Raw genomic sequence first — 24,734 nt, 5'->3', positions numbered from 1 at the left:
GGAAAGGGCATTTTTAAACTCAGTTTCCAGGCCCCTGGAGCACATTCGCTGCTTATTTTCAGAGTGATCTAAGCAAAATCGGGTCAAGCTTTCCATGCCTTGGTATCTATTCTATTGCTGAAATGATACCAGTGCTTGTCTCACAGAGCCTGGACCCAAAGCTAATTTTATGTGATTGTAAAATTATTAACTGCTACACCAGAGAGAGTTTATGATGCTTCCTACCTCCTGGTATACACATTTTACATTTTGAAATCATGATGATGATGATAATTACAGCAAGGACCGTAGTTTGTTACAAATTATCTCTTTTTAATATTTTCTCAAAACTGGAGGAAAAAGCAAAACTTCAGAAATTAAATTTGCATATGGATAAGAAGAAAAACCCAGGACATAAATAAATTATTAAGAGATTGCTGATAACAAAATTTTTAATTAGCACTCAGGGAAAAAAGAAAGAGAGAAAACCCGGAAAAACTCATTATTCTATCTGTACTTTCTATAAGAAGGGTGGGATTAAAAAAAAATCTAATGCGAATTTTTCAAATTGTTGTTTATTCTGGCATCTCTCTGCTGTCTCTCCCAGCTAGGTCTCAGATAAAGAGACGTCCCAGAGAAGAGGGCAAAACGATGACTTACATTAAACAGCGCTGGTTTGCAGGATATTTCAGGAAAAGCATAGATTAAGAAAAGATAGTTATAAAAAAAAGAAAATGTGGAGATACAGTATTTGCTTAATCATGTAAAAGTCTAAATGCTAATTAAAATTAATATTAATTGAGAAATACAATCTCACCTCCCTCATGAGAGCACCTGACTTGCTGGAAGAAAAAGACAACTACCAATTCTATTGCCTTCCAGCACCTTCTCTAGTCTCTAAAGTCAGCTTCTCTCAGAATTCCTGAAGGAATTCTGCACAAGGGAAAAGTGAAGATATGGGTTAACTACAAGTCCTTATTTAAACAAGTTCTTAATAACAGCTCTGTGATTCCCCCTTATTCCAAGATGAAAAAGAATCCCCACATTTACCATTTATCTAGTGCTTACTAAGTCCCAGACTATTAAATGTACTACCTCAATACATTGCTCTTATCTCCTGCCTATTTTCATTCTGATGCCAACAAAAAACCTCTTACAAAGTACAATTTAAAACAGTAATACAATAACAATTCTTTCAGTTCAGTTCAGTCACTCAGTCATGTCCGACTCTTTTGCGACCCAATGGACTGCAGCACGCCAGGCCTCCCTGTCCATTACCAACTCCTGGAGCTTACTCAAACTCATGTCCATTGAGTCTGTGATGCCATCCAACCATCACATCCTCTGTTGTCCCCTTCTCTTCCTGCCCTTAATCTTTTCCAGCATCAGGGTCTTCTCAAATTAGTCAGTTCTTCACATCAGGTGGCCAAAGTCTTGGAGTTTCAGCTTCAACATCAGTCCTTCCAGTGAATATTCAGGACTGATTTCCTTTAGGATAGACTAGTTGGATCTCCTTGAAGTCCAAGGGACTCTTAGGAGTCTTCTCCAACACCACAGTCCAAAAGCATCAATTCTTCAGCACTCAGCTTTCTTTATAGTCCAGCTCTCACATCAATACATGACTACTGAAACAACCACAGCCTTGACTAGACGGACCTTTGTTGGCAAAGTAATATTTCTGCTTTTTAATACACTGTCTAGATTGGCCATAACTTTTCTTCCAAGGAGTAAGCGTCTTTTAATTCCATGGCTGCAATCACCATCTGCAGGGATTTTGGAGCCCAAATAATTAAAGTCTGCCACTGTTTCCACGGTTTCTCCACTATTTGCCATGAGTGATGAGACCAGATGCCTTGATCTTTGTTTTCTGAATGTTGAGTTTTAAGCCAACTTTTTCACTCTCCTCTTTCATCAAGAGGCCCTTTAGTTCTTCACTTTCTGCCATGAGGGTGGTGTCCTCTGCATATCTGAGGTTATTTATATTTCTCCCAGCAATCTTGATTCCAGCTTGTGCTTCCTCCAGCCCAGCGTTTCTCATGATGTACTCTGCATAGAAGTTAAATAAGCACAGTGACAATATACAGCCTTGACGTACTCCTTTTCCTATTTGGAACCAGTCTGTTGTTCCAACAACTCTTTAAGATACAAATTTTTATCCCTTTCTTGCGAAGGGCTCAGAGAACCTATCAACTGTTGAAGGTCATTACATAGCTACTAATTGATTGCACCTGAAATTGAACCCATGTCCTGAAATACTGGAGTTCCACTATACCACAGCGAATTCATCCCAAGAGTGGCATACTCTCTGAAGACAAGTATTAATTTTACAGACAACCAAAAGATATTAAGAAGTGGCAAGAGTACATAGAAGAACTGTACAAAAAAGATCTTCATGACTCAGATAATCATGGTGTGATCACTCACACTCACCTAGAGCCAGACATCCTGGAATGTGAGGTCAAGTGGGCCTCAGGAAGCCTCACTACAAACAAAGCTAGTGGAGATAATGGAATTCCAGGTGAGCTATTTCAAATCCTGAAAGATGATGCTGTGAAAGTGCGGCACTCAATATGCCAGCAAATTTGGAAAACTCAGCAGTGGCCACAGGACTGAAAAAGGTCAGTTTTCATCCCAATCCCAAAGAAAGGCAATGCCAAAGAATGCTCAAACTACCGCACAATTGTACTCATCTCACACGCTAGTAAAGTAATGCTCAAAATTCTCCAAGCCAGGCTTCAGCAGTACATGTACTGTGAACTTCCAGATGTTCAAGCTGGTTTTAGAAAAGGCAGAGGAACCAGAGATCAAATTGCCAACATCCGCTGGATGATCGGAAAAGAGAGTTCCAGAAAAACATCTATTTCTGCTTTATTGACTATGCCAAAGCCTTTGACTGTGTGGATCACAATAAACTGTGGAAAATTCTGAAAGAGATGGGAGTACCAGACCACCTGACCTGCCTCTTGAGAAACCTATATGCAGGTCAGGAAGCAACAATTAGAACTGGACATGGAACAACAGACTGGTTCCAAATAGGAAAAGGAGTACGTCAAGGCTGTTTATTGTTACCTTGCTTATTTAACTTCTATGCAGAGTACATCATGAGAAACGCTGGGCTGGAGGAAGCACAAGCTGGAATCAAGATTGCTGGGAGAAGTATGAATAATCTCAGATATGCAGATGACACCACCTTTACAGCAGAAAGTGAAGAAGAACTAAAGAGCCTCTTGATGAAAGTGAAAGAGAAGAGTGAAAAAGTTGGCTTAAAGCTCAACATTCAGAAAACTAAGATTATGGCAGCTGGTCCCATCACTTCATGGCAGTTAGATGGGGAAACAGTGGAAACAGTGGCAGACTATTTTTTTAGACTCCAAAATCATGGTAGATGGTGATTGCAGCCATGGAATTAAAAGACGCTTACTCCTTGGAAGGAAAGTTATTACCAACCTAGACAGCATATTAAGAAGCAGAGACATTACTTTGTCAACAAAGGTCCAGAAACCAAAACCAGAAACCACTGGTTTCTCCAGTGGTCATGTATGGATGTCAGAGAAGGCAATGGCAACCCACTCCAGTACTCCTGCCTGGAAAATCCCATGGATGGAGGAGCCTGGTAGGCTTCAGTCCATGGGGTCACTAGGAGTCAGACTGAGCTACTTCATTTTCACTTTTTACTTTCATGCATTGGAAAAGGAAATAGCAACCCACTCCAGTATTCTTGCCTGGAGAATCCCAAGGACCAGGGAGCCTGGTGGGCTGCCTTCTATGGAGTCGCACAGAGTCGGACACGACTGAAGCGCTTAGCAGCAGCAGCATGTATGGATGTCAGAGTTGGACTATAAAGAAAACTGAGCGCCAAAGAATTGGTGCTTTTGAACTATGGCGTTGGAGAAGACTCTTGAGAGTCCCTTGGACTGCAAGGATATCCAACTTGTCCATCCCAAAGGAAATCAGTCCTGAATATTCACTGGAAGGACTGATGTTGAAGATGAAACTCCAATACTTTGGCCACCTGACGCGAAGGGATGACTCATTCAAAAAGACCCTGATGCTGGGAAAGATTGAGGGCAGGAGAAGGGGACAACAGAGGATGAGATGGTTGGATGGCATCACCGACTCAATGGACATGGGTATAGGTGGAACTCCGGGAGTTGGTGATGGACAGGGAGCCTGGCGTGCTGTGATTCATGGGGTTGCAAAGAGTCAGACACGACTGAGTGACTGAAGTGAACTGAACTGAAAAGCACAGTGAATAAAATTATACTTTACAAGTTAACTGAACACATTTTCAGGTACCTAGAAGATGTTAGTATTATTAAAGTGAGTGATCAAAGTGGGTAACACAGTTTATAATAATAAAAATTATCATCATAAAACACAATTATAAAGTACTGAAGCAGTTTCTTGTGTGGTTCATGAGGCCCAACCAAAGAGGAATGTTCCCCAAATTGATCTGAAGATTGGCATTTGTCTGATGGGTGTTCTGATAAAGTGATCATTTCAAAGTACAGTTGCTTGTTTCTATAAGTGTGGATATGGTGGCAATGAAAATCAATGTTCTCAACTTCCTATTTTACCCCATGCATAGTCACTCACTATAATAGTTATATGTGATATATAATATATAATTCAAATTTAAATAATATATGATGTAACATATATATTTATACAGTGACATAAACTACATCTTAATGTGTTTCAGAGTCATTCTCAAGACTCATTAACAACTTAAAAAAATAAGTTGAAAGATACAGACATAATAATATTTACCTATCTGGTGTCAAATAATTTTTCACTGTTTTCTCCCATTAAATTGAATGAATCAAATAAATATCAAATTATTATTAAAAAAACGTCTAAAATATAATAATAGTTTTTTGCTTATTATGAGATACTCTCAAGGCACCACATTATAACAACATGAATTTTGTCAACTCAAAATTGCAGATATCTTTTCCCTTCTAATGAAAAGAATACAAATATAGGGAGAGAAAAGCCAGCCTTCAGAATGGGAGAAAATGATAGCAAGCAAAGCAACTGACAAAGAATTAATGTCAAAAATATTCAAGCAGCTCCTGCAGCTCAATTCCAGAAAAATAAATGACTCAGTCAAAAAATGGGCCAAAGAACTAAACAGACATTTCTCCAAAGAAGACATACAGATGGCTAACAAACATGAAAAGATGCTCAACATCACTCATTTTCAGAGAAATGCAAATCAAAACCACAATGAGGTACCATCTCACGCCAGTCAGAATGGCTGCTATCCAAAAGTATACAAGCCATAAATGCTGGAGAGGGTGTGGAGAAAAGGGAACCCTCTTACACTGTTGGTGGGAATGCAAACTAGTACACCCACTATGGAGAACAATGTGGAGATTTCTTAAAAAACTGGAAATAGAACTGCCATACGACCCAGCAACCCCACTCCTGGGCATACACACCGAGGAAACCAGAATTGAAAGAGACACGTGTACCCTAATGTTCATCGCAGCACTGTTTACAACAGCCAGGACATGGAAGCAACCTAGATGTCCATCAGCAGATGAATGGATAAGAAAACTGTGGTACATATACACAATGGAATATTACTCAGCCATTAAAAAGAATACATTTGAATCAGTTCTAATGAGGTGGATGAAACTGGAGCCTATTATACAGAGTGACATAAGTCAGAAAGAAAAACACCAGTACAGTATACTAATGCATATATATTGAATTTAGGAAGATGGTAATGATGATCCTATATGCGAGACAGCAAAAGAGACACAGATGTAAAGAACAGTCTTTTAGACTCTGTGGGAGAAGGCAAGGGTGGGATGATTTGAGAGAATACCATTGAAATATGTGTATTATCATATGTGAAACAGATCTCCAGTCCAGGTTTGATGCATGAGACAAGGTGCTCAGGCCCAGTGCACTGGGGTGACCCTGAGGGATGGGATGGGGAGGGAGAGGGGAGAGGGGTTCAGGATGAGGAACACATGTACACCCATGGCGGATTCATGTCAATGTATGGCAAAACCACACAATACTGTAAAGTAATTAGCCTCCAATTAAAAATATAGGGAGAATTATTACCTGTTTTAGTCAATTAATGGACATTGTATAGTTTAAATTCACTAAAAGTACTTAGGACATTTAAAAAACAATGCAGATAAAAAAAAAAAAGAGAGAGATCCAGCCAAGGAAATTAAGTGTCAGTGTGAGAAAAAGAAATGTTACATACAAAATTTTTTCATGAAGAAGGAAAAACTGGTCTTGTCCACATAATCAGAAGGCAATGTCTATGATTTTTTTTTAGCTGCTGTTTTCTCTTCTCCTCCTCTCAGGGGGACATTTTACCCCTTCTGGTGGCATATGCTTGCCCTAGGCATATGGTCTATGCTTGCCCTACAAAGGGGAGAAACTAGCAATGAGGTAATTTAGGCAGATGCCTTAAATATCTTGACATCAGTTTTACCACGTATTGAGAAAATATGAAAGATGTTTGAAAGGAAAAAAAATCAACATAACTTGAGAAAGATGATCTATGGAGTATTCTGAGTTTCAATAAATTATACAATGAAAATCCCAGTACTTTCCTTGTTATAGAATTATTTTTATAAAGTCTAATGAATAGTAATTTATTAATAGTAAATAATAGTAATAGTCAACATAAGAAAACTGTGTTCAAAATGTTAAAGAAAGATAGTAGAGATGGAAAGAGAAGTTTATGGGCTGACTAAACACGTAAAAGCTTCAGGTTTTGTTTTAGATGGTTAGTTTGTTTTAGTTTTTTCTTTTTTTTATTTTAACTTTTTATTTTGTATTGTGGTATAGCCAATTACAACGTTGTGATAATTTCAGGTGAACAGGAAAGGGACTCAGACATACATACATACATAACATGGAACCAGTAGTTTTAGTTTTTAATTCTAATTGGTAGCAGACTAGTTTGGTCATACTGAATCTTGAAGAAGGTCTTACATATGGTTCTATTCTTAGCCTGGAAAGTCAAGGAGAGGAATAAGTCAAAATGTCAAGAAAACCAAAGAAATCCTTTCATAATGTGATGCTGGTTTAGGTGGGAAAATGATAACCTGAGTTTGAGGGAGTGGTGAGAAATACCCACAGCAACGCCCAGATCAGTAATGATATAGCAGAAAATACAGATCTGGAATGTGGGGTAGCAGTTAGGACAGGAATTTCTGATTTTAACATCACTAGCATAGAAGTAATATTTGAAGCAATGAGAATAAAACTCAAAATCAATTGAAATGTGGCATGATTCTCTTTTTATTAAGTTATTAAGGTGGAATGGGAGCGGAAAAATGCTACACAAGGGCAGAGACAGCAGGAAGAGCCACTGAGACAGTCCCTGCCTGTCCCAGCCGACCACAAGATACTGGCGGGTGTGAGCAGCCATATGTAGAACTTCAGGCAAATTATTCAGCTCTCTTATAACTGGGAATTAACTGATGCCTGAATTTACTGTGAGTATCAAATGAAATATACGTAATACTGCTTTACATTTTAAAACCTATTGTACAACCCAAGAGGCTTCCCAGGTGACACAATGGAAAGAATCTGCCTGCCAATGCAGGAGATACAGGACACATGGGTAGGATCCCTGGGTCAGGAAGATCCCCTGGAGGAGGAAATGCAACCCATTCCAGTATTCTTGCCTGGAAAATTCCATGGACAGAGGGGCCTGGCGGGGGGCCACGGTCCATGGGATCGCAAGCAGTCAGACACAACTGAGCTACGCAGCACATACAACCAAAATGTACATCAAATTTCAACTGCAGACTTAATGGAAGAATACCCCATTCTTATCACCCCTACATTCTCTGTTACAATTTTCTTTCTTCCCAGGAATGCTCACAGACTTCCCACAGTGGTGCTGTGAAGGTCTGCACCTTCTCATCTCTGGTCTCAGCTCCCAGACACATCTCATATCTTGATTTCCTTCCCAAAAGTAACTTCCTCTCTTGAGTTCTACATTCTATTTTACCTACATTCCAACGGCTTCACTCTGCCCTCACCCAGACTCACATTTTTGTCTCCAGAAAAGATAAAGGTAAGTTCTGAGTGCAACTTAACCATGTTTTAATTTAATTATACCAGTATCTACTCTGCAATAACTATATTATGGATAAAGTTTCTAAGGATGGTGCCAGGTTCAAGAATCTGATCTTTCAGATTCTGAGTGAGTGAGTGTGTGAGTGTGTGTGTGTGTGTGTGTGTGTGTGTGTGTGTGTGTCATTTTTTGAATACTAATTCTCATTTTATACCTGGCCCTAAGTATTTCTCTCACAATGGATAAATGAACTTGAATGCCTTTTAGTTAATTTTTAGTGTCTCTTGGGCATTTTTATAACTTCCAGGAGAACTGGAAACATCCCATAAAATTCTTACTCTAATACAGCATGGTATCCAGGGAAACAGTGCCAGAAGCTTTGGAACCACCAAGAGCTGGATTCACAACCCAATCCAGCCCAGACCACTTATAAGCAACAAAAATCTGAGCGTATTACGTAACCTCTGGGGATTCGGTGAGCTATCATAGGCAGAGTGCTATTATCCAGTGCCTGGTGTAAAGTAGAAACTTAATAAATACCAGCTGAGCAAATGAATGTCAGCATCCTTCCCAATCATTCCATCAGAAAGCCCAACAGAGCACTGAAGACACTGAAATGTCCATTACACAGAGGGGGTCTTACAGAGGTCTGGTTTAGTAGTAGCTTAATAAAAACTTGTCAATTTATTGATTGCAACAAGTGATTTCTAAAGGTTAACATATCATTTTTTAAAGATGCCATTATTATTTGTAATAAAGATATTTAATATAATTTTATAATTTAATTTCTTGAGCCATAGAATAGTTTAAGTATCTCATTCTAGCCAGGGATTTAATCTACTTTTTAATATCAGAAAGTATTTATGTCTTTAAAATAACAATGAAAAACTAACCTTTACATGGTTCCTATGCTATCACACTGAAGAGTCAACTTTTTTCCATGTGAATTTTCTACTGTCCCTTCTGGCTAACTAGTTAATTAGATAACTCTGTAAGACTAGGAACCTGATCCTTTTAATGTTAACTTTGATTGCTTTTCTTTATTTACTTGCCTGTTTCTCTCTCCCTTTTAACTCAGGTCTTTCAAAAGCTGACATGGAAAGTTTTCAGCCTGTCCCTTGAAGGGTAAATACTGCAACTTCTAGGGAATGCTACTGTAGATAAGCTTTGATTCAAAATTTCTGGCAAAAACTTTTTTCTTTAAAATTTTGTTTTCTTCCTTTTTTTTCTTTAATCTTTCTATCACCTAGAATGTATCTTACCCTTCGGTAAGTTTTTCAAATATAAAAAATCTTGCTAAGTTAATCAATATGCCTGAAGAGCAGTAATCAGAAACATACTCAAGCTTCCAGCGGTTTTGTAGTAATCACCTAAGTATCTGGAGGGGATCTAACATTCCAGAAACTTCATTCCTTTTGTAGGTGTGTTAATCCTTGAGTCTTCAGATCAGATAACCAGTGATGCTGATATTTCCCAACCATGAAAGAAATCTTTCTATTTGAGTGTTATTGGATAGTTAATAAAGAACACAAAAGCAAAGTTTAACGTTTCAGTACACGCTGGTAAGCTGGTAAGTCGCTTCAGTCGTGTCCGACTCTGTGCGACCCCATAGATGACAGCCCACGAGGCTCCGCTGTCCCTGGGATTCTCCAGGCAAGAACACTGGAGTAGGTTGCCATTTCCTTCTCCAATGCATGAAAGTGAAAAGTGAAAGTGACCAGGCTCCTCCGTCCATGGGATTTTCCAGGCAAGGGTACTGGAATGGGATGCCATCACCTTCTCCATTCAGTACATGGTACCTATTAAAAAATTAATGAAGCCCCTACTATGAGATTCCATTGTGCTATTACTATCATTTGAAATTTTATTAGATTCCTAAAATCATATAGCCCTCAACAGACAATGGTTAACATAGTAGTTGAATTTCACTTTCCAAATCTTACTGAACATCAATTTCCAAATCTGTAAAATGGGGATAATTATTCAAGTCCATGGGTCTGCTGTACGGGTGAAATAGAAGCCTAGCACAAGCTCACACAGTACAGTACCTAGTGCCTAGTAGGTTCTCTTCCCTACTCCATTCTGTTTATACATATCTGTACAAAACCATACAGGATTAACTGAAATAGAGCTTTATAAAAGCAGTCAGTTTAATCTATATTTTTGTGCAGATACTGATGGTATAGGCATCATACAATTAGTAGCAGCACTATTCCCAATGGCCAAGACGTGGAAACAACATAAATGCCCATCAACAGATGAATGGATAGTGATGTGGTACATATATACAACGGGATACTATTCAACCATAAAAAGTACGAAATAATGCCATTTGCAGCAACCTGGATGCAACTAGAGAATATCATACTAAGTAAAGTTAAGTCAGAAAGACAAATGCCACATGATATCACTTATATGTGCAATCTAAACTATGACACAAATGAACCTATCTATGAAACAGAAACAGAATCAGGGACACAGAGAATAGACTCGTGTTTGCCAAGGGGGTGGCAAGGCTGGAGAGGGTTGCATTGTGAGTTTGACATTAGAAGATGCAAACTGGTACATACAGAATGGATAAACAACAAGGGGCTATACCATACAGCACAGGAGACTATATTCAATAGCCTGTGATAAACCATACAAGAAAGAATACGAAAAAGGCTGTGTGTGTGTGTGTGTGTGTATAACAGAGTCACTTTGCTATAGAGCAGTAAGTGACACAGCACTGTAAATCAACTATAATTTTGAAAAATTGGGTATAAGCTGGGAAAGTGAATAGCTGGTAATCTTAAAGAGGATTGTAATAAATATGACTATTCAGTTAAGAGTTTGTATGAGGGCTTCCTTGGTGGCTCAGTGGTACAGAATGCCAATGCAAGAGACAGAGATTTGATCCCTGATCTAGGAAGTTACCACATGCCACAGAGCAGCTAAGCCCGTGTGCCACAACTATTGAGCCTACGCTGTAGACTCCAGGAGTCTCAACTACTGAAGCCCACACGCCCTAGAGCCTGTGCTCTGCAACAAAAGAAGCCACCACAACAAGAAGCCCGCTCACCACAACTAGAGTAGCCCCTGCTCGTTGCAACTAGGCAGAGTCTGCATGCAGCAACAAAGACCCAGTACAGCCAAAATTAAATAATTTTAAGAGTTTATACCAAGAGAGAAACTCTGATATACTGAGTAATCATCATCGGGATTTATCAACATCAAATGGGCACTCATTATGGCTTTAAAATCTTACTATACCCAAAAGTCTCAATCCTGTGCTTCCCAATTACTATTTCCTACCTTCTGTAACATAATCAAACTCAAACTTCTCTTCTTCACCCTTAGCTGATGAATTTCAAAGGCAAGTAAAAACCATCAGAAGGAAAACCTCTCATCTTCCTGGGAGTCAGTCTTGACCATCCTCTTCTGTCACAGGAAAGGAGCAAAGTCTTTCAAAATTCAGTATTTCAGCATGTGCCCTACATCTCCATCCCCTCCTTCATTCTTAGAGGTCTCATTCCATTCATTATTCCTTTTCAATGTTATACTGGTTACATTTCCCTTTTACTGGATTAATTTTCAGAGCAGTCAACTTTGCTCTATTATCTTCCATCCAAGTCAACCCAAATCCAAACAAAAAATATTCTATCATCCCATTACAGATACTTCCCTGTCTATCTACACCCTCTATCTACCCAGTCAAACTTCATAAAGAAGGGACTATTTATATTGTCATCTTCTTTACCTCCTATTAACTGTTCAACATATTAAATCTGGATTCCACTTTCAACGTAAGATAAAAACTGCTCTGCAGCCCGTAACTAGTAACTTCTATATTCTGCATACAGAACACTGTTTCGTAACCAGCAACAACCAATGGAAACGTTTCAGACTTTTATTTGACTTCTCAACAGCATTTGACAAAACTAACCACTCCCTGAGACACTGTCTTCACTGATTTCCCAGACCCCACACTCTTCTGGTTTTCTGTCTCCTTAGAGGTTCCTTCTCAATCTTCTTTGCCAGCTAGCCTCCTTTTCTACCCAGCCTCACTCTTTTTGTTTTTACTGTTCAATTATTTTATTACTTTGTTAAATTACGCTATGCTTTATTAAGGTATAACTGACACATACCTACCCAGCCTCTTAAGGCAGAAGGTATTTAGGGTGTGCTTCTGCACTCTCTTGGTGTACTTTCATGACTTGGCTTCACAAAGTATTTACATATGGAATGATCACATATCTCTATTTACATTCCAAACCAAACTCTGAGCTCCAGACTCTTACATCTGCACACTTAACTCTTCCACTAGGATATTTTAAAGGCATCCAAAAACATGTCCAAACCAATCTCTTGACCTTCCCCCCAAATCCATTTGAACTCTTCCCTCCTCGGGGGCTTTCCTCCATCTGAACACAACCCTCCACCTCTTTACCAGGCTAAAGCCTACTTATACCTAAAGGTTTCCTCTTTAGGTTTCCTACTTTAAAGTGGCCTTCTTAAACCCAAATTTTCCTTCAGAGCACATGTTATTATTTATAATTACTTACCTATTTGTGATCTTTTTGTTTAATTTTTACTTCTCTTGTTAGGTTAGAAGCACCTTATCAATTCCCTCACTTCTTCAAATCTGCTCACAGTTTATCTTCTCAGCAAGCAAGGCCTTTCCTGCCCTCCTATATAGAATTCAAACCCTGCACTCACATCCCCCTTACTTTGTTCCAGACCCACCCCCTTCCCAACACTTAATGTACTGCTAGTTTTCCATATAATCTGCTTGTTGTTATTGTTCAGTTGCTAAGTCATGTCCAACTCTTTGCAACCCCATGGACTGCAGCACATCAGGCTTCCCTGTTCTTCACTACCTCCCAGTTTGCTCACTGATACCATCCAACAATCTCATCCTCTGTCACCCTCTTCCTGCCCTCACTCTTTCCCAGCATTAGGGTCTTTTCCAATGAGTCAGCCCTTCCCATCAGGTGACCAGAGAATTGGAGCTTCAGCCTCAGTCCTTCCAATGAATATTCAGGTTGATTTCTTTTAGGATTGACTGGTTTGATCTCCTTGCTCTCCAAGGGACTCTCAAAAGTACTCCATAGCACCACAATTTGAAGGTATCAATTCTTCAGTGCCCAGCCTTCTTTATGATCCAACTCTCACATCTGTATATGACTACTGGGAAAAAACCTAGCTTTGACTATGTAGACCTTTGTTAGCAAAGTGAAGTCTCTGTCTTATAGTAACACTGTCTAGGGTTGTCACAGCTTTTCTTTCAGGAGCAAGTGTCTTTTAATTTCATGACTGCAGTCACCATCTGCAGTGATTTTGAAGTCCAAGAAAATAAAATGTGTCATTGTTTCCACTTTTCCCCCCATCTATTTGCCGTGAAGTGATGGAACAGGCTGCCATGATGTTAGTTTTCTGAATGCTGAGTATCAACCTAGCTTTTTCACTCTTTTCTTTCACTGGAGAGTGAGTGAGTGAGTGAGTGAAGTTGCTCAGTCGTGTCCGACTCTGCGACCCCATGGACTGTAGCCTACCATGTTAGTTTTCTGAATGCTGAGTATCAACCTAGCTTTTTCACTCTTTTCTTTCACTGGAGAGTGAGTGAGTGAGTGAGTGAAGTTGCTCAGTCGTGTCCGACTCTGCGACCCCATGGACCGTAGCCTACCAGGCTCCTCCCTCCATAGGCTCCTCCCTCCATGGGATTCTCCGGGCAAAAGAGTACTGGAGTGGGTTGCCATTTCCTTCTCCAGGGGATCTTCCTGACCCAGGGATCGAACCCGGGTCTCCCGCATTCCAGGCAGATGCTTTAACCTCTGAGCCACCAGGGAAGCCCACTGGAGAAGGGAATGGCAAACCATTCCAGTATTCTTGCTTCAAGAACCCAATGAACAGTGTGAAAAGGTAAAAAGATAAACTGCTTATTTATATTTGTTAAATTTTGTTTTTCTCCCTAGTCTAAAATGTAAGCTCCATAAAGATTTCTTGTCTCTTTTGTTCACTGATGTTTCACATGCCTAGCACGTGATAGGAATTCAAAAAATACCTATTGAATGAATGAGAGGCTGTGTCTGCTCTGCTCCATGCTATACTCCAAACTAATCAACTTATGTGGAATTAAAGTTCAGATAATATAAAATCTGAGATGAAAAATGGAGCATAACACCATAAATACAGTGGGATCTTGTATTTTCTGAATGAATGAATGCTGAATGAATGTCAAATGAAAAAGGTATATTTAATTTGGAATCTAGAAAGTGCCCCTCATCTTTTTTTTTTTTTTTAACCACACATAATCCCATCCTTTGTTCTCTTTCTTCATATTCTAAGAAGTTTTAAGACATAATAATGTGAAATGGAAGTTACAAGTGAGGACAGACATGTTCATCCTCTTCCCTGGCGTCAGGGGTGTCAGCTGAATGTCTAGCACCTTCCAGGTACTCAGCAGGAGCTGAATTAAGTAATTCGGGAATGAATAAGCAACCTACCAATAAATCTGTGCCATCAAAAGAAGGTAAGCACCAGAAGTAATGGAAGAAGCTGGAGACTTGGAATCATCAAGGCAGTGAACTCTATTCCTGGTTCTGCCAACTGACAATATCTGGTAAGAGAAGAGATGAAACTAGATAATCCACTTCCTCTAAAGCAGACTATCTACTAAAATGCAAGCTCCTTGGGAATTCCTTGGCAGTACAGAGTCAGATTATAAAGAAAGCTGAGTGCCAAAGGATTAATGCTTTCCGACTGTGGTGCTAGTGAACTCTTGAAAGTCTCTTGGAGAGCAAGAAGATCAAACCAGTCAATCCCAAAGGAAATAAACCCTGAATATTCATTGGAAGGACTGATGCTGAAGCTGAAGCTCTAATACTTTGGCCACCTGATGCGAAGAACTGACTCACTGGAAAAGACCCTGATGCTGGGAAAGACTGAGGGCAGGAGAAGTGGCCTACAGAGAATGAGATGCTTGGATGGCATCATGGACACAATGGACATGAGTTTGAGCAAACTCAGGGAAATAGTGAAGGACAGGAAAGCCTAGCGTTCCACAGTCCATGGGGTCACAAAGAGTTGGAAATGACTTAGCAACTCAACAACAACAAAACCAGTGGTTAGGACTCTGTCCTTCCACTACAGGGAGCAAGGGAACAAGGATTCAGTAAGTTGTGAGGAACAAGAACCTGCAAGCAGCGACGGCATGGGAAGTAAGCACCTTGAGGCTAGGAACTTCGTCTCTCTTGTTCACTAGTGAGAAAACAAGGCCTACATCAATATGTGCGGCATACAGTAGTCCCTCAAGAATCTGTGGAACCATTTCTAAAAATTCCTTCTACTGCTAACATAAGGGGAAAAAATAACTTTGAGATATCTTAAATAAAATAAAGCGTTCTTCTTCTAGAGAAAACTATATACAGATCGTTAACATCTTAGAAATATCCTAGTGTGTGCTTTAAAAATGCAAATAAAGAATTTGTACTCCTGGTGAGTTGGTTACCAGTTTTACATTTTCACTATGACCACTTGGGTTCCTTAGTCTTATTTATATAAATAATCTTTTTTTTTTTTTTTTTTTAACTTAAAGGTGTTTTTGAAACATTTAGCTCTGGGTGTGTGAACACCGAACTCCTGAGGAACTGTGTACTTACATTGTACAACTTCCTACCGGTTTCAGTCTTGTTTGGCAGTCCTTCCCAGCCATTATGTAGTTTCCGAGACAGAGCGACCTCTTCCCATTTTCCAGCCCTTCCTTCCCCACCCATCCTCCGCCTTCACCCCCTCGAGCATTCTGAGCTTCCCCCCCACCCTACCCCCCCGTCTGGCCCAATGCCGGGGGAGTCTGAGGCGACACTGGCGCAGCCCTCAGCAACCGCCACCCCCGGCAGCGTCCCGCAAGCTGCCTCCCCCGCCAGTTACTGGGGCCTGTCGGCTTTCCAACCTGCGCTAGAAATGCGCTTTCCTATCTAAAGAAAACTCTTTTCCACACTAAGTTACCCGACCGCTCCAGGCGAGGGAATCTACGTGTTTACACTTGTTTTCTAGCCCCGGTGCAGCTGAGGGAATTGATTGGCTCCGTCGCACTCGCTACGCTCGGGGTCCCCGCACGCCCCGCCTGGGCCCCGCCCCCTCGCGCGGCCATCTGCTTCGCTGTCTGTCTCCCTGTCTCTCGCTCAGCACCTCTTTCCCTTCTACCACCTCCCTGCCCACCCTCTCGCCGGCTCCGCCCCTTCCCCCTCCCCCCGCCCTGGGCTCCGAATCTTCCCCGGCCGTTGTCAAGGAGACAAGCAGATACTAGGCAAATAGGCATTCGAGAAAGAAAAGGGGGGAAAGCTACACGGCAGCCTGGTAACAAAGGAGCAATAAAAGCAGCCCCCAAATGGAGGGCTAAGAACGCGTCTGGAAAAAATTCGACAGCTAGCTAGCAACACCCCAAGTTTAACCAGGAGGAGGATGCAGAAGAAAGGGGCACGATTCACGTTGGGGGTGGGTGGATATCAACGGTTTAAAAGAGCTATTGAGAATCGCCTGGATGGTGGTTTTTGAATCAACCAGTTTGCTTTTCGAGTTGGAACTCCGCTATTACAAGGGATTCGTATCCATCGCGGCAGCTGGGGTCCTGGGTCAGGCCAGCGGGCTCCCTTAAGGGTGATAACATGTTTGGCAAGATACACCTCGACGGAAACGCCTTAACGTCGGCTCTGGGGAGTATGACTTCGTGATGGAATAATGATGCATCTGAAGTAGTGGACAGTGAGAAGACTAAGCTTGTAAAGATCTGCAACTTGGTGACTTTCAAAGCAATACTTGAACAAACAGTTATTGGCTTGAACCAACCGTCTTTTTCACTCTAGAGTGTGACCCATTTCCCTACAATGAGCAGAAAAATAAAACTGTTTGAGAATTCAGAGCCAGCACCAGGAGAAATGAACCATTCTTTCGACTGCTTCTCACCTCCATAAACGAAAGGTTATTCTTGTTAGGATCACTAAATGTAAACGAAAAAAGGTAGTCTGATTTGGACACGAGTGAAAACTTTGGGAGCAAAAATGTAGGTGGTAGGAGAATGCTTATAAGAGTATGTGTAAGTGTGTGTATCCTTGATTTTTGCCCCTACCTTCTCCCCCTCCATTATTTAAATCAGCGCGCTGTCTTTCACGCACAAATAGCGTCTGGTATTTCCGCGACAAGAGATGCAGTTGGAGATACCCTGGGTTTCCTTATAGAAGCTTTTTCTCTAACCCAAGTTAGGCTTGGAGCGTTCATGGATCTTGGTATTTCTCAATATGTAATTTCTCCTTAGAAATTGTAATAATCAATCCGGTTTTTCAGAATTTTATCGCTGCTGCCTCCTTCATTCTAGGATCCCACTCGCTTGCTTGCACATTCACACACGTTCAGAAAAAAGAGAGTCCATCTGATCCTGGCAGCAGACTGAAAAAGATTCATAGCGACGCGAATCGCATCCCGACTGTAAATATGGATTCGCACACTCTAGACTGTCTCATTTCACCATAGAGGAAAACCGTCATTTCATACAGTGATAAAATGCAAGCCTTTTCGATCTTTTGTTCATGATTCTCACTTTATAATGTTGTGTGTGCCGGGGGGGGGGGGGGGGGGGGGGTGGTAATCACTAATAAGGGATGGGGGAGGGGCGAGGGTTGATGAGCGCAGAGGCCAATCTCAAAATATTTTATTTCATGTCAATGTGGAATAGAGAAGGGAGTGTGGCTTCGTCTGCTTGCTGGTTTTGCGTTTTCCACATCTGGCCTACAGACCTAATTCTAACTCGCAATCTCTTTTGATGAAATTCGATCTTCTTGGTTTAAATACCTTTGGATTTGGGGCGAATTCACATTTGCAACAGTTAGAAGAACAAACCCTGTGCAAGATCTGTGAAACCTATATAGAACAGACATAGAAAACATGCTGCACCCAAATCCCAACCATTGTCTAAAAAACTTGCGTACATACACACACATACACAAACACACGGAAAGATGGGGGAGGGGAGGGAGTGGAAGGAGACAGACACGGTTATAAACCGACTAGAGCCAAAGCGAGTCAAGTTAACGCTTTCTCCGCCCTCATCCACAAGTACCCGCCCCCCCGCGTTAATTAATTACAAACAAAGCAAGCCAATCCAGTACCGCATTATTATTTTCAAGCAGAAGGAGGCGAAAGGCAGGTATTTTTTAATTGATTTATTTATTTGAAGGACATTAATTCTCGGTCTGAGGCTGATTTTCAAACCGTTTGCAAAGCGCGGCTCCATTGTTCGCCGGGAGCGCAGGCCCCACCCCCTGCTTTGTGTGCGGCGCGCGGATTGGCCGGCGAGCGCGGGGGCCGCGTCAGCGCCCGCGAGCCCATTCATCTGTGCACTTGGGCGTTGGACCCCGCATCTTATTAGCAACCAGGGAGATTTCTCCATTTTCCTCTTGTCTACAGTGCGGCTACAAATCTGGGATTTTTTTATTACTTCTTTTTTTAAAAAAACTACACTTGGGCTCCTTTTTTTGTGCTCGACTTTTCCACCCTTTTCCCCTCCCTCCTGCGCTGCTGCTTTTTGATCTCTACGACTAAAATTTTTTTATCCGGCGTGTATTTAATCGGTTCTGTTCTGTCCTCTTCACCACCCCCACTCCCCCCTCCCTCCGGTGTGTGTGCTGCTGCCGCCGCTGCTGCTGCCGCTGCTGCTGCCGCTTGCCCCGTCGTTACACCAACCCGAAGCTCTTTGTTCCCCCCTTGGATCTGTTGAGTTTCTTTGTTGAAGACCAGCATGGGTGCCCAGTTCTCCAAGACCGCCGCGAAGGGAGAAGCCACCGCGGAGAGGCCCGGGGAGGCGGCTGTGGCCTCGTCGCCTTCTAAAGCGAATGGGCAGGTAAATTCTACCTATGGTTCTGGTCATTTATTTGGTGTCTTTCTCTAGTCCCGGCCCTTCCCCTTCCCTCCTTGGTCGTGCCCGAGGCGCATTCGGCGGAGAGAAGCGTGGCCAGATTCCAGTCTGAAAGTTGAATGGAAAGCGATAGCCAAATTGTCAATTTCTCATAGGTGGGGTCTCCTCTGACTCCCAAAGTAATGGTTCCCAGAGAATCCTGGCGAATTCTTGTGTAGACGGGAGGAAAGAAGTGATAAATCGTTTAAAATGGCGTGTTTGGAGCTTGGCAGAACCTGACTAGCTAGGTGCTACCCCCACCCCCACCCCCAGCCAGGTTGCATTTGTGCTTGGTGGGCACAAAGGTGTTTTGGTGGCTCTCTGTTGTCGAGACTGGGTCGCCTTCAGGATTTCTGGTGTGATTGTGTGTGTGTGGGTAGAGAAGGGTGGGGGGAGCGCAGTAGGGATGGCGGTGAAGAAAGGCTGAGGAGGGAAGGAGAGCTGTCTTATTGTAAACCGAGGTGGCGTGACCTGGGTTCTTGGAAAGGTTGCTGGGTGGCTGGAGGTGGGCAGGTTTCACTACCTTTCGATGGGCTTTTCTCACTGTTCTGAGTCTTTATTCGTAGTTGTCTGTGGAATTACACACCCATCTGACTTTTAAATGGTCTCCCTAGGGTGGGAAGACTGTGGGTCCTTGAAGAACCTGTCCAGATGGTCAACAGGAGGCAGTTCGTGTGTTTCAGTCGAGATTGTTGGTGTGCGTGGCGCCTGGACCACTGCGGGGGCTGCCCCGGCGCTGCCCGAATCCAGGCAGATGGCCACAGTTGGGTGGGCGCGAGAGGTCGGCCAAGGGTGGCTGCTTCACAAACACCGGGCAATCACCACGCCTCTTTTCCTAGAGCAGAGACCGTGTTGCTTCGCCTGCCCTAACCTAATAGGAAAGGCAGGCTCTGCCAAGAGGCTTTGAACCCGTTAAAAATGCAAAATGAGCCGCCGGGGCGCGCCCGGGCTTCTCAGAATCACAGGCAAAGGTGGGCGTGGAAGCAGAGACAAGACCTCTGAAATAATGGTTTTCCCCCTGCCTTGTTGGTTTTATGCCGACCAGGATGCCACCTGAGCTTTGTTTGCGGACTCTGGGCTGCGCTATCCGGGCTCGGGGGCGCCTCGGCCAGCGGGCAGGGCCCGACCGGGTAGGGCGGGGTGGCCGGGCGGCCCCGCCCCTCCGCGCCTGCCTGCGCCAAGGTCAGCTGGTGGAGGCGCAGCGCCCCCTGCCGACCCCAGGTCTTGGGGCGTAGGGCCTTCGCGCGCGCAGTCCATGCGCTTCGGGCTGGAACGCTGGGATCCCCCCTGGGAGTTCTTGGTGTTTTGAAGAGGCCTTTGGAGTTTAGGGAGAAAAGGGGACGTGTAACCTAGGCACAGATCACCGGCTCTGGTACTGTGTCTGTGTCTCCTTCCAACGGGCGTTTGGTGTATCATTTATTATAGGACTCTTATCCTAAACCCCATGAGGCGAAGGTTGGAATGTGTTACCCTTTGCTTTCCACGTTTCAGTCTCTGCCCTCTTAAGGCCTCGGAATTTGTTGCGTGGTCAAGGCCCTCGCAGTGCCTTTAGGCACCCCAAACACCACTGCCCCAGGTCTTCGAGGAACTCTCGTCGGGGCATCCAACCCCGCCTCCCCATAAGGGAGAGGATCTGCAAAACCTGAGGGGCCCGGAGGGACGGTGGACCCTCCCGGTCCAGAAGTGGGGGCGGGGATGACAGGCCCGGGCCCCCTCAGTGACCTCCCGCTTTCTCTGCCCCGCAGGAAAATGGCCACGTGAAGGTAAACGGCGATGCTTCTCCCGCGGCCGCCGAGCCCGGCGCCAAGGAGGAGCTGCAGGCCAACGGCAGCGCCCCGGCGGCCGACAAGGAGGAGCCCGCGGCCGCCGGGAGTGGGGCAGCGTCGCCTGCCGCGGCCGAGAAAGATGAGCCGGCCGCCGCTGCCCCCGACGCCGGGGCCAGCCCCGTGGAGAAGGAGGCCCCCGTGGAGGGCGAGGCCGCCGAGCCCGGCTCACCCACGGCCGCCGAGGGGGAGGCCGCCTCTGCCGCCTCCTCGACGTCTTCGCCGAAGGCTGAGGACGGGGCCACGCCCTCGCCCAGCAACGAGACGCCGAAAAAAAAAAAGAAGCGCTTTTCCTTCAAGAAGTCTTTCAAGCTGAGCGGCTTCTCCTTCAAGAAGAACAAGAAGGAGGCAGGAGAGGGCGGTGAGGCCGAAGGGGCCGCCGGCGCCTCCGCCGAAGGCGGCAAGGACGAGGCCTCTGGGGGCGCCGCTGCGGCCGCCGGCGAGGCGGGTGCGGCCCCCGGGGAGCCGACAGCGGCGCCAGGCGAGGAGGCGGCCGCGGGCGAGGAGGGGGCGGCGGGGGGCGACCCGCAGGAGGCCAAGCCCGAGGAGGCTGCCGTCGCGCCCGAGAAGCCGCCCGCCAGCGAGGAGGCTAAGGCCGTCGAGGAGCCCAGCAAGGCTGAAGAGAAGGCAGAAGAGGCCGGGGTCAGCGCGGCCGGCTGCGAGGCGCCCTCGGCCGCCGGGCCCGGCGTGCCCCCAGAGCAGGAGGCGGCCCCCGCTGAGGAGGCAGCGGCCGCCCCGGCGTCGTCAGCCTGCGCAGCCCCCTCACAGGAGGCCCAGCCCGAGTGCAGTCCAGAAGCGCCCCCAGCGGAGGCAGCCGAGTAAAAGGGCAAGATTTTTTGAGATAATCGAAGAACTTTTCTCCCCCCGTTTGTTTGTTGGAGTGGTGCCAGGTACTGGTTTTGGAGAACTTGTCTACAACCAGGGATTGATTTTAAAGATGTCTTTTTTTATTTTACTTTTTTTTAAACAACAAATTTTGTTTTTAACCCACTCCCCACAGATCCCATCTCAGATCATTCTGTTACCACCATTCCAACAGGTCGAGGAGAGCTTAAATACCTTCCTCTGCCTTGTTTCTCTTTTATTTTTATTTTTTGCATCAGTATTAATGTTTTTTGCATACTTTGCATCTTTATTCAAAATTGTAAACTTTCTTTGTCAATCTATGGACATGCCCATATATGAAGGAGATGGGTGGGTCAAAAAGGGATATCAGATGAAGTGATAGGGGCCACCATGGAGAAATTTAAGTGGTGCATAACATTGCCAAGATAATGTACCACTAGAAATGATGGTGTAAAGGCTTAGTCTTTTTTTTTTTTTTTTAAGAAAAGTTATTACGATGTATTTTGTGAGGCAGGTTTACAACACTACAAGTCTTGACTAAGAAGGAAAGAGGAAAAAAAAAAAACACCGATACCCAGATTTTTAAAAAGATCATAGTCTTAGGAGTTCATTTAAACCATAGGAACTTTTCACTTATCTCATGTTAGCTGTACCAGTCAGTGATTAAGTAGAACTACAAGTTGTATAGGCTTTATTGTTTATTGCTGGTTTATGACCTTAATAAAGTGTAATTATGTATTACCAGCAGGGTGTTTTTAACTGTGACTATTGTATAAAAACAAATCTTGATATCCAGAAGCACATGAAGTTTGCAACTTTCCACCCTGCCCATTTTTGTAAAACTGCAGTCATCTTGGACCTTTTAAACACAAATTTTAAACTCAACCAAGCTGTGATAAGTGGAATGGTTACTGTTTATACTGTGGTATGTTTTTGATTACAGCAGACAATGCTTTCTTTTCCAGTCGTCTTTGAGAATAAGGAAAAAATCTTCAGATGCAATGGTTTTGTGTAGCATCTTGTCTATCATGTTTTGTAAATACTGGAGAAGCTTTGACCAATTTGACTTAGAGATGGAATGTAACTTTGCTTACAAAAATTGCTATTAAACTCCTGCTTAAGGTGTTCTAATTTTCTGTGAGCACACTAAAAGCGAAAAATAAATGTGAATAAAATGTACAAATTTGTTGTGTTTCTTTATGTTCTGATAAAATACTGAGACTTTGAGGTCCTGGTTTCATTTTGAAAAAGATCTTGCATGCCATCAAGAGTAAATTTTTCTTGTGGTTTTTAATCTGAAGTTTTTCAAACTCGTAAATTTATAATCAGTAGTATCAGATTACGTACAGGAATATCTTACAACATTCCATGTCAAATCTGTTAACATCTGCATTTAGTTTTCTTTAAAAATTGGTTATTTTTATTGTAGTTATATATAGCATGTCAGGATGAATCATTTAATACAAAAGTGGTATGAACTGAAGACTATTTAAATGTCTTATGTGAAAATGTCATAAAATTACATTTTTTTTTGTCATGCGGATCCCAAAACAAATTTATACTGAGAATATATTCAATTCAAACTGGAGGTGGGTCATGAAAAGTGACCGAAAGTGTTTTAAAAACTGATGGTGTATTACCTGCCATTGTAATTGCTTAGTGCTTGGCTAATTTCCAAGTTATAGCTTAGAGTATGCATTATACTTTAGGAGAACAAGCTTAATGTAAAGAAGTAATGGTGATGAATGGACGATACTGTTGGTTTATGGGCCTTTGTACTTGCTTCAGTTAAATAGTTGCAAGCATTTTTTTTTTTTTTTAATAGTGTGTTAGTATCTTGTTATTCAAAGGAAAAGATAGAGAATAAAATTTCTTTGTATAGAAATAATTTACTAGTTAACTTTCTTTGCTCTTTACCACCCCATAACTGGATTTATTTTCTTCACTGAACCTTAAAAAACTGAATTTTAAGATAAATATGGCTATCAAATATTACTTCACTAAATGCAAAGAAAAGCATTTATGCATACCTGCTTTGCTGTTTTTGAGCAGTGTGCCTTGTAGGGTGAACCACGTTGGTAATAACTGAATGCCAGATCTTAAACTCATTAGAAAAATAACAAATTAGTTTCTGACATGTGCTTTTAATTGGAATAATGGATTATAAATAATAGTTCATGACCTCTTTACCAACACCCTCCCCACTAATAAAATCAAATAACACTTGGAAGAGTGTGTACTTTTAGTTGGGGTTCCTTGATCTTGGAGGACGTTTAAAAGTTAAAAGTCAAATACGGTAACCAAAGGACTGCTTTATGGGGTCTTCTACCTTACCAACTTTTCCTCAAATACCTACTTGGACAAGTACAGCACTTGGTATGTGGTAGGACTCAGAAAAAAAAATGGATTTTAAAAAGTAACCCTGAGTAGTCAAAAATACTATGTAGCCAACTATATTGCTAGGTCTGTTTTTTTTTTAACAGCTGGAGTTTATTAAGATGCTTACTTTGATTTTAATCATTGCCTAAAACACTTTGGGTGGTATGGATGAAGTGGTGGATTTTCCACCAAATGATTAAGTGAAATTTGACATATATCTTTTCATCCAAAGTTTTGTACATCACATTGTTTTCTAATGGAGAAATGTTAATATGGCTTTTTGTATTACTAAAATAGCTTTGAGATTAAGGAAAAATAAATAACTTCTTGTACAGTTCAGTATTGTCTATTAAATCTGTATTGGCAGTGTGTATAATGGCATTTGCTATGGTTATAAAATAATTCCTCTGGATTATAATAATTATTTGATCCAATTCCTATTGCTTGTAAAATAAAGTTTTAACAGTTGATATAATCAAGCTTGCTAAAATAGGATTTTTTACAGATTTAACTATAAAATGCAAGTTTTAAAGAAAAATTTTACATCTTCAGTGTTGATGGTAAGTATAACTTATTCAGTTTAAGGAATTTAGAAGGTATGCTTGACATCATACGTAGGATATAAAATTAAATCCATTGAAAGTGAGTTACAATGCTCACAAGTCAAAAACTTTAATGATAGAACTTAATGTATTTGAGAAACAATGTAATTTATTTA

At 42.5% G+C, this 24,734-nt stretch overlaps 1 protein-coding gene and 1 long non-coding RNA gene across 2 annotated transcripts in view; one reads left to right on the top strand and one right to left on the bottom strand.

Annotated features, from left to right (window-relative positions):
• Window positions 1-15,802, bottom strand: part of LOC139184906 (uncharacterized) — an 84,736-nt gene extending 68,934 nt beyond the window's left edge. The window contains exon 1 of the long non-coding RNA XR_011568435.1: window positions 15,682-15,802. This is a non-coding gene — a long non-coding RNA (uncharacterized lncRNA). The remainder of the gene's footprint in view (window positions 1-15,681) is intronic.
• A 2,507-nt stretch (window positions 15,803-18,309) lies between these two features.
• On the top strand, window positions 18,310-24,355 carry MARCKS (myristoylated alanine rich protein kinase C substrate). Its single transcript, XM_019967182.2, has 2 exons — window positions 18,310-18,914; window positions 20,714-24,355. Exons 1-2 carry the CDS (start codon window positions 18,813-18,815, stop codon window positions 21,611-21,613), a joined length of 1,002 nt encoding a protein of 333 aa, XP_019822741.2. The 5' UTR covers window positions 18,310-18,812; the 3' UTR covers window positions 21,614-24,355.
• The last annotated feature ends 379 nt before the right edge of the window (window positions 24,356-24,734 follow it).

This window comes from Bos indicus, chromosome 9, assembly GCF_029378745.1.
Source record: "Bos indicus isolate NIAB-ARS_2022 breed Sahiwal x Tharparkar chromosome 9, NIAB-ARS_B.indTharparkar_mat_pri_1.0, whole genome shotgun sequence".
In the NCBI taxonomy this organism is placed as follows: Eukaryota; Metazoa; Chordata; class Mammalia; order Artiodactyla; family Bovidae; genus Bos; species Bos indicus.
The sequence above is the reverse complement of the archived record's forward strand: the minus strand, read 5'-3'. Positions and strand labels throughout refer to the sequence as shown.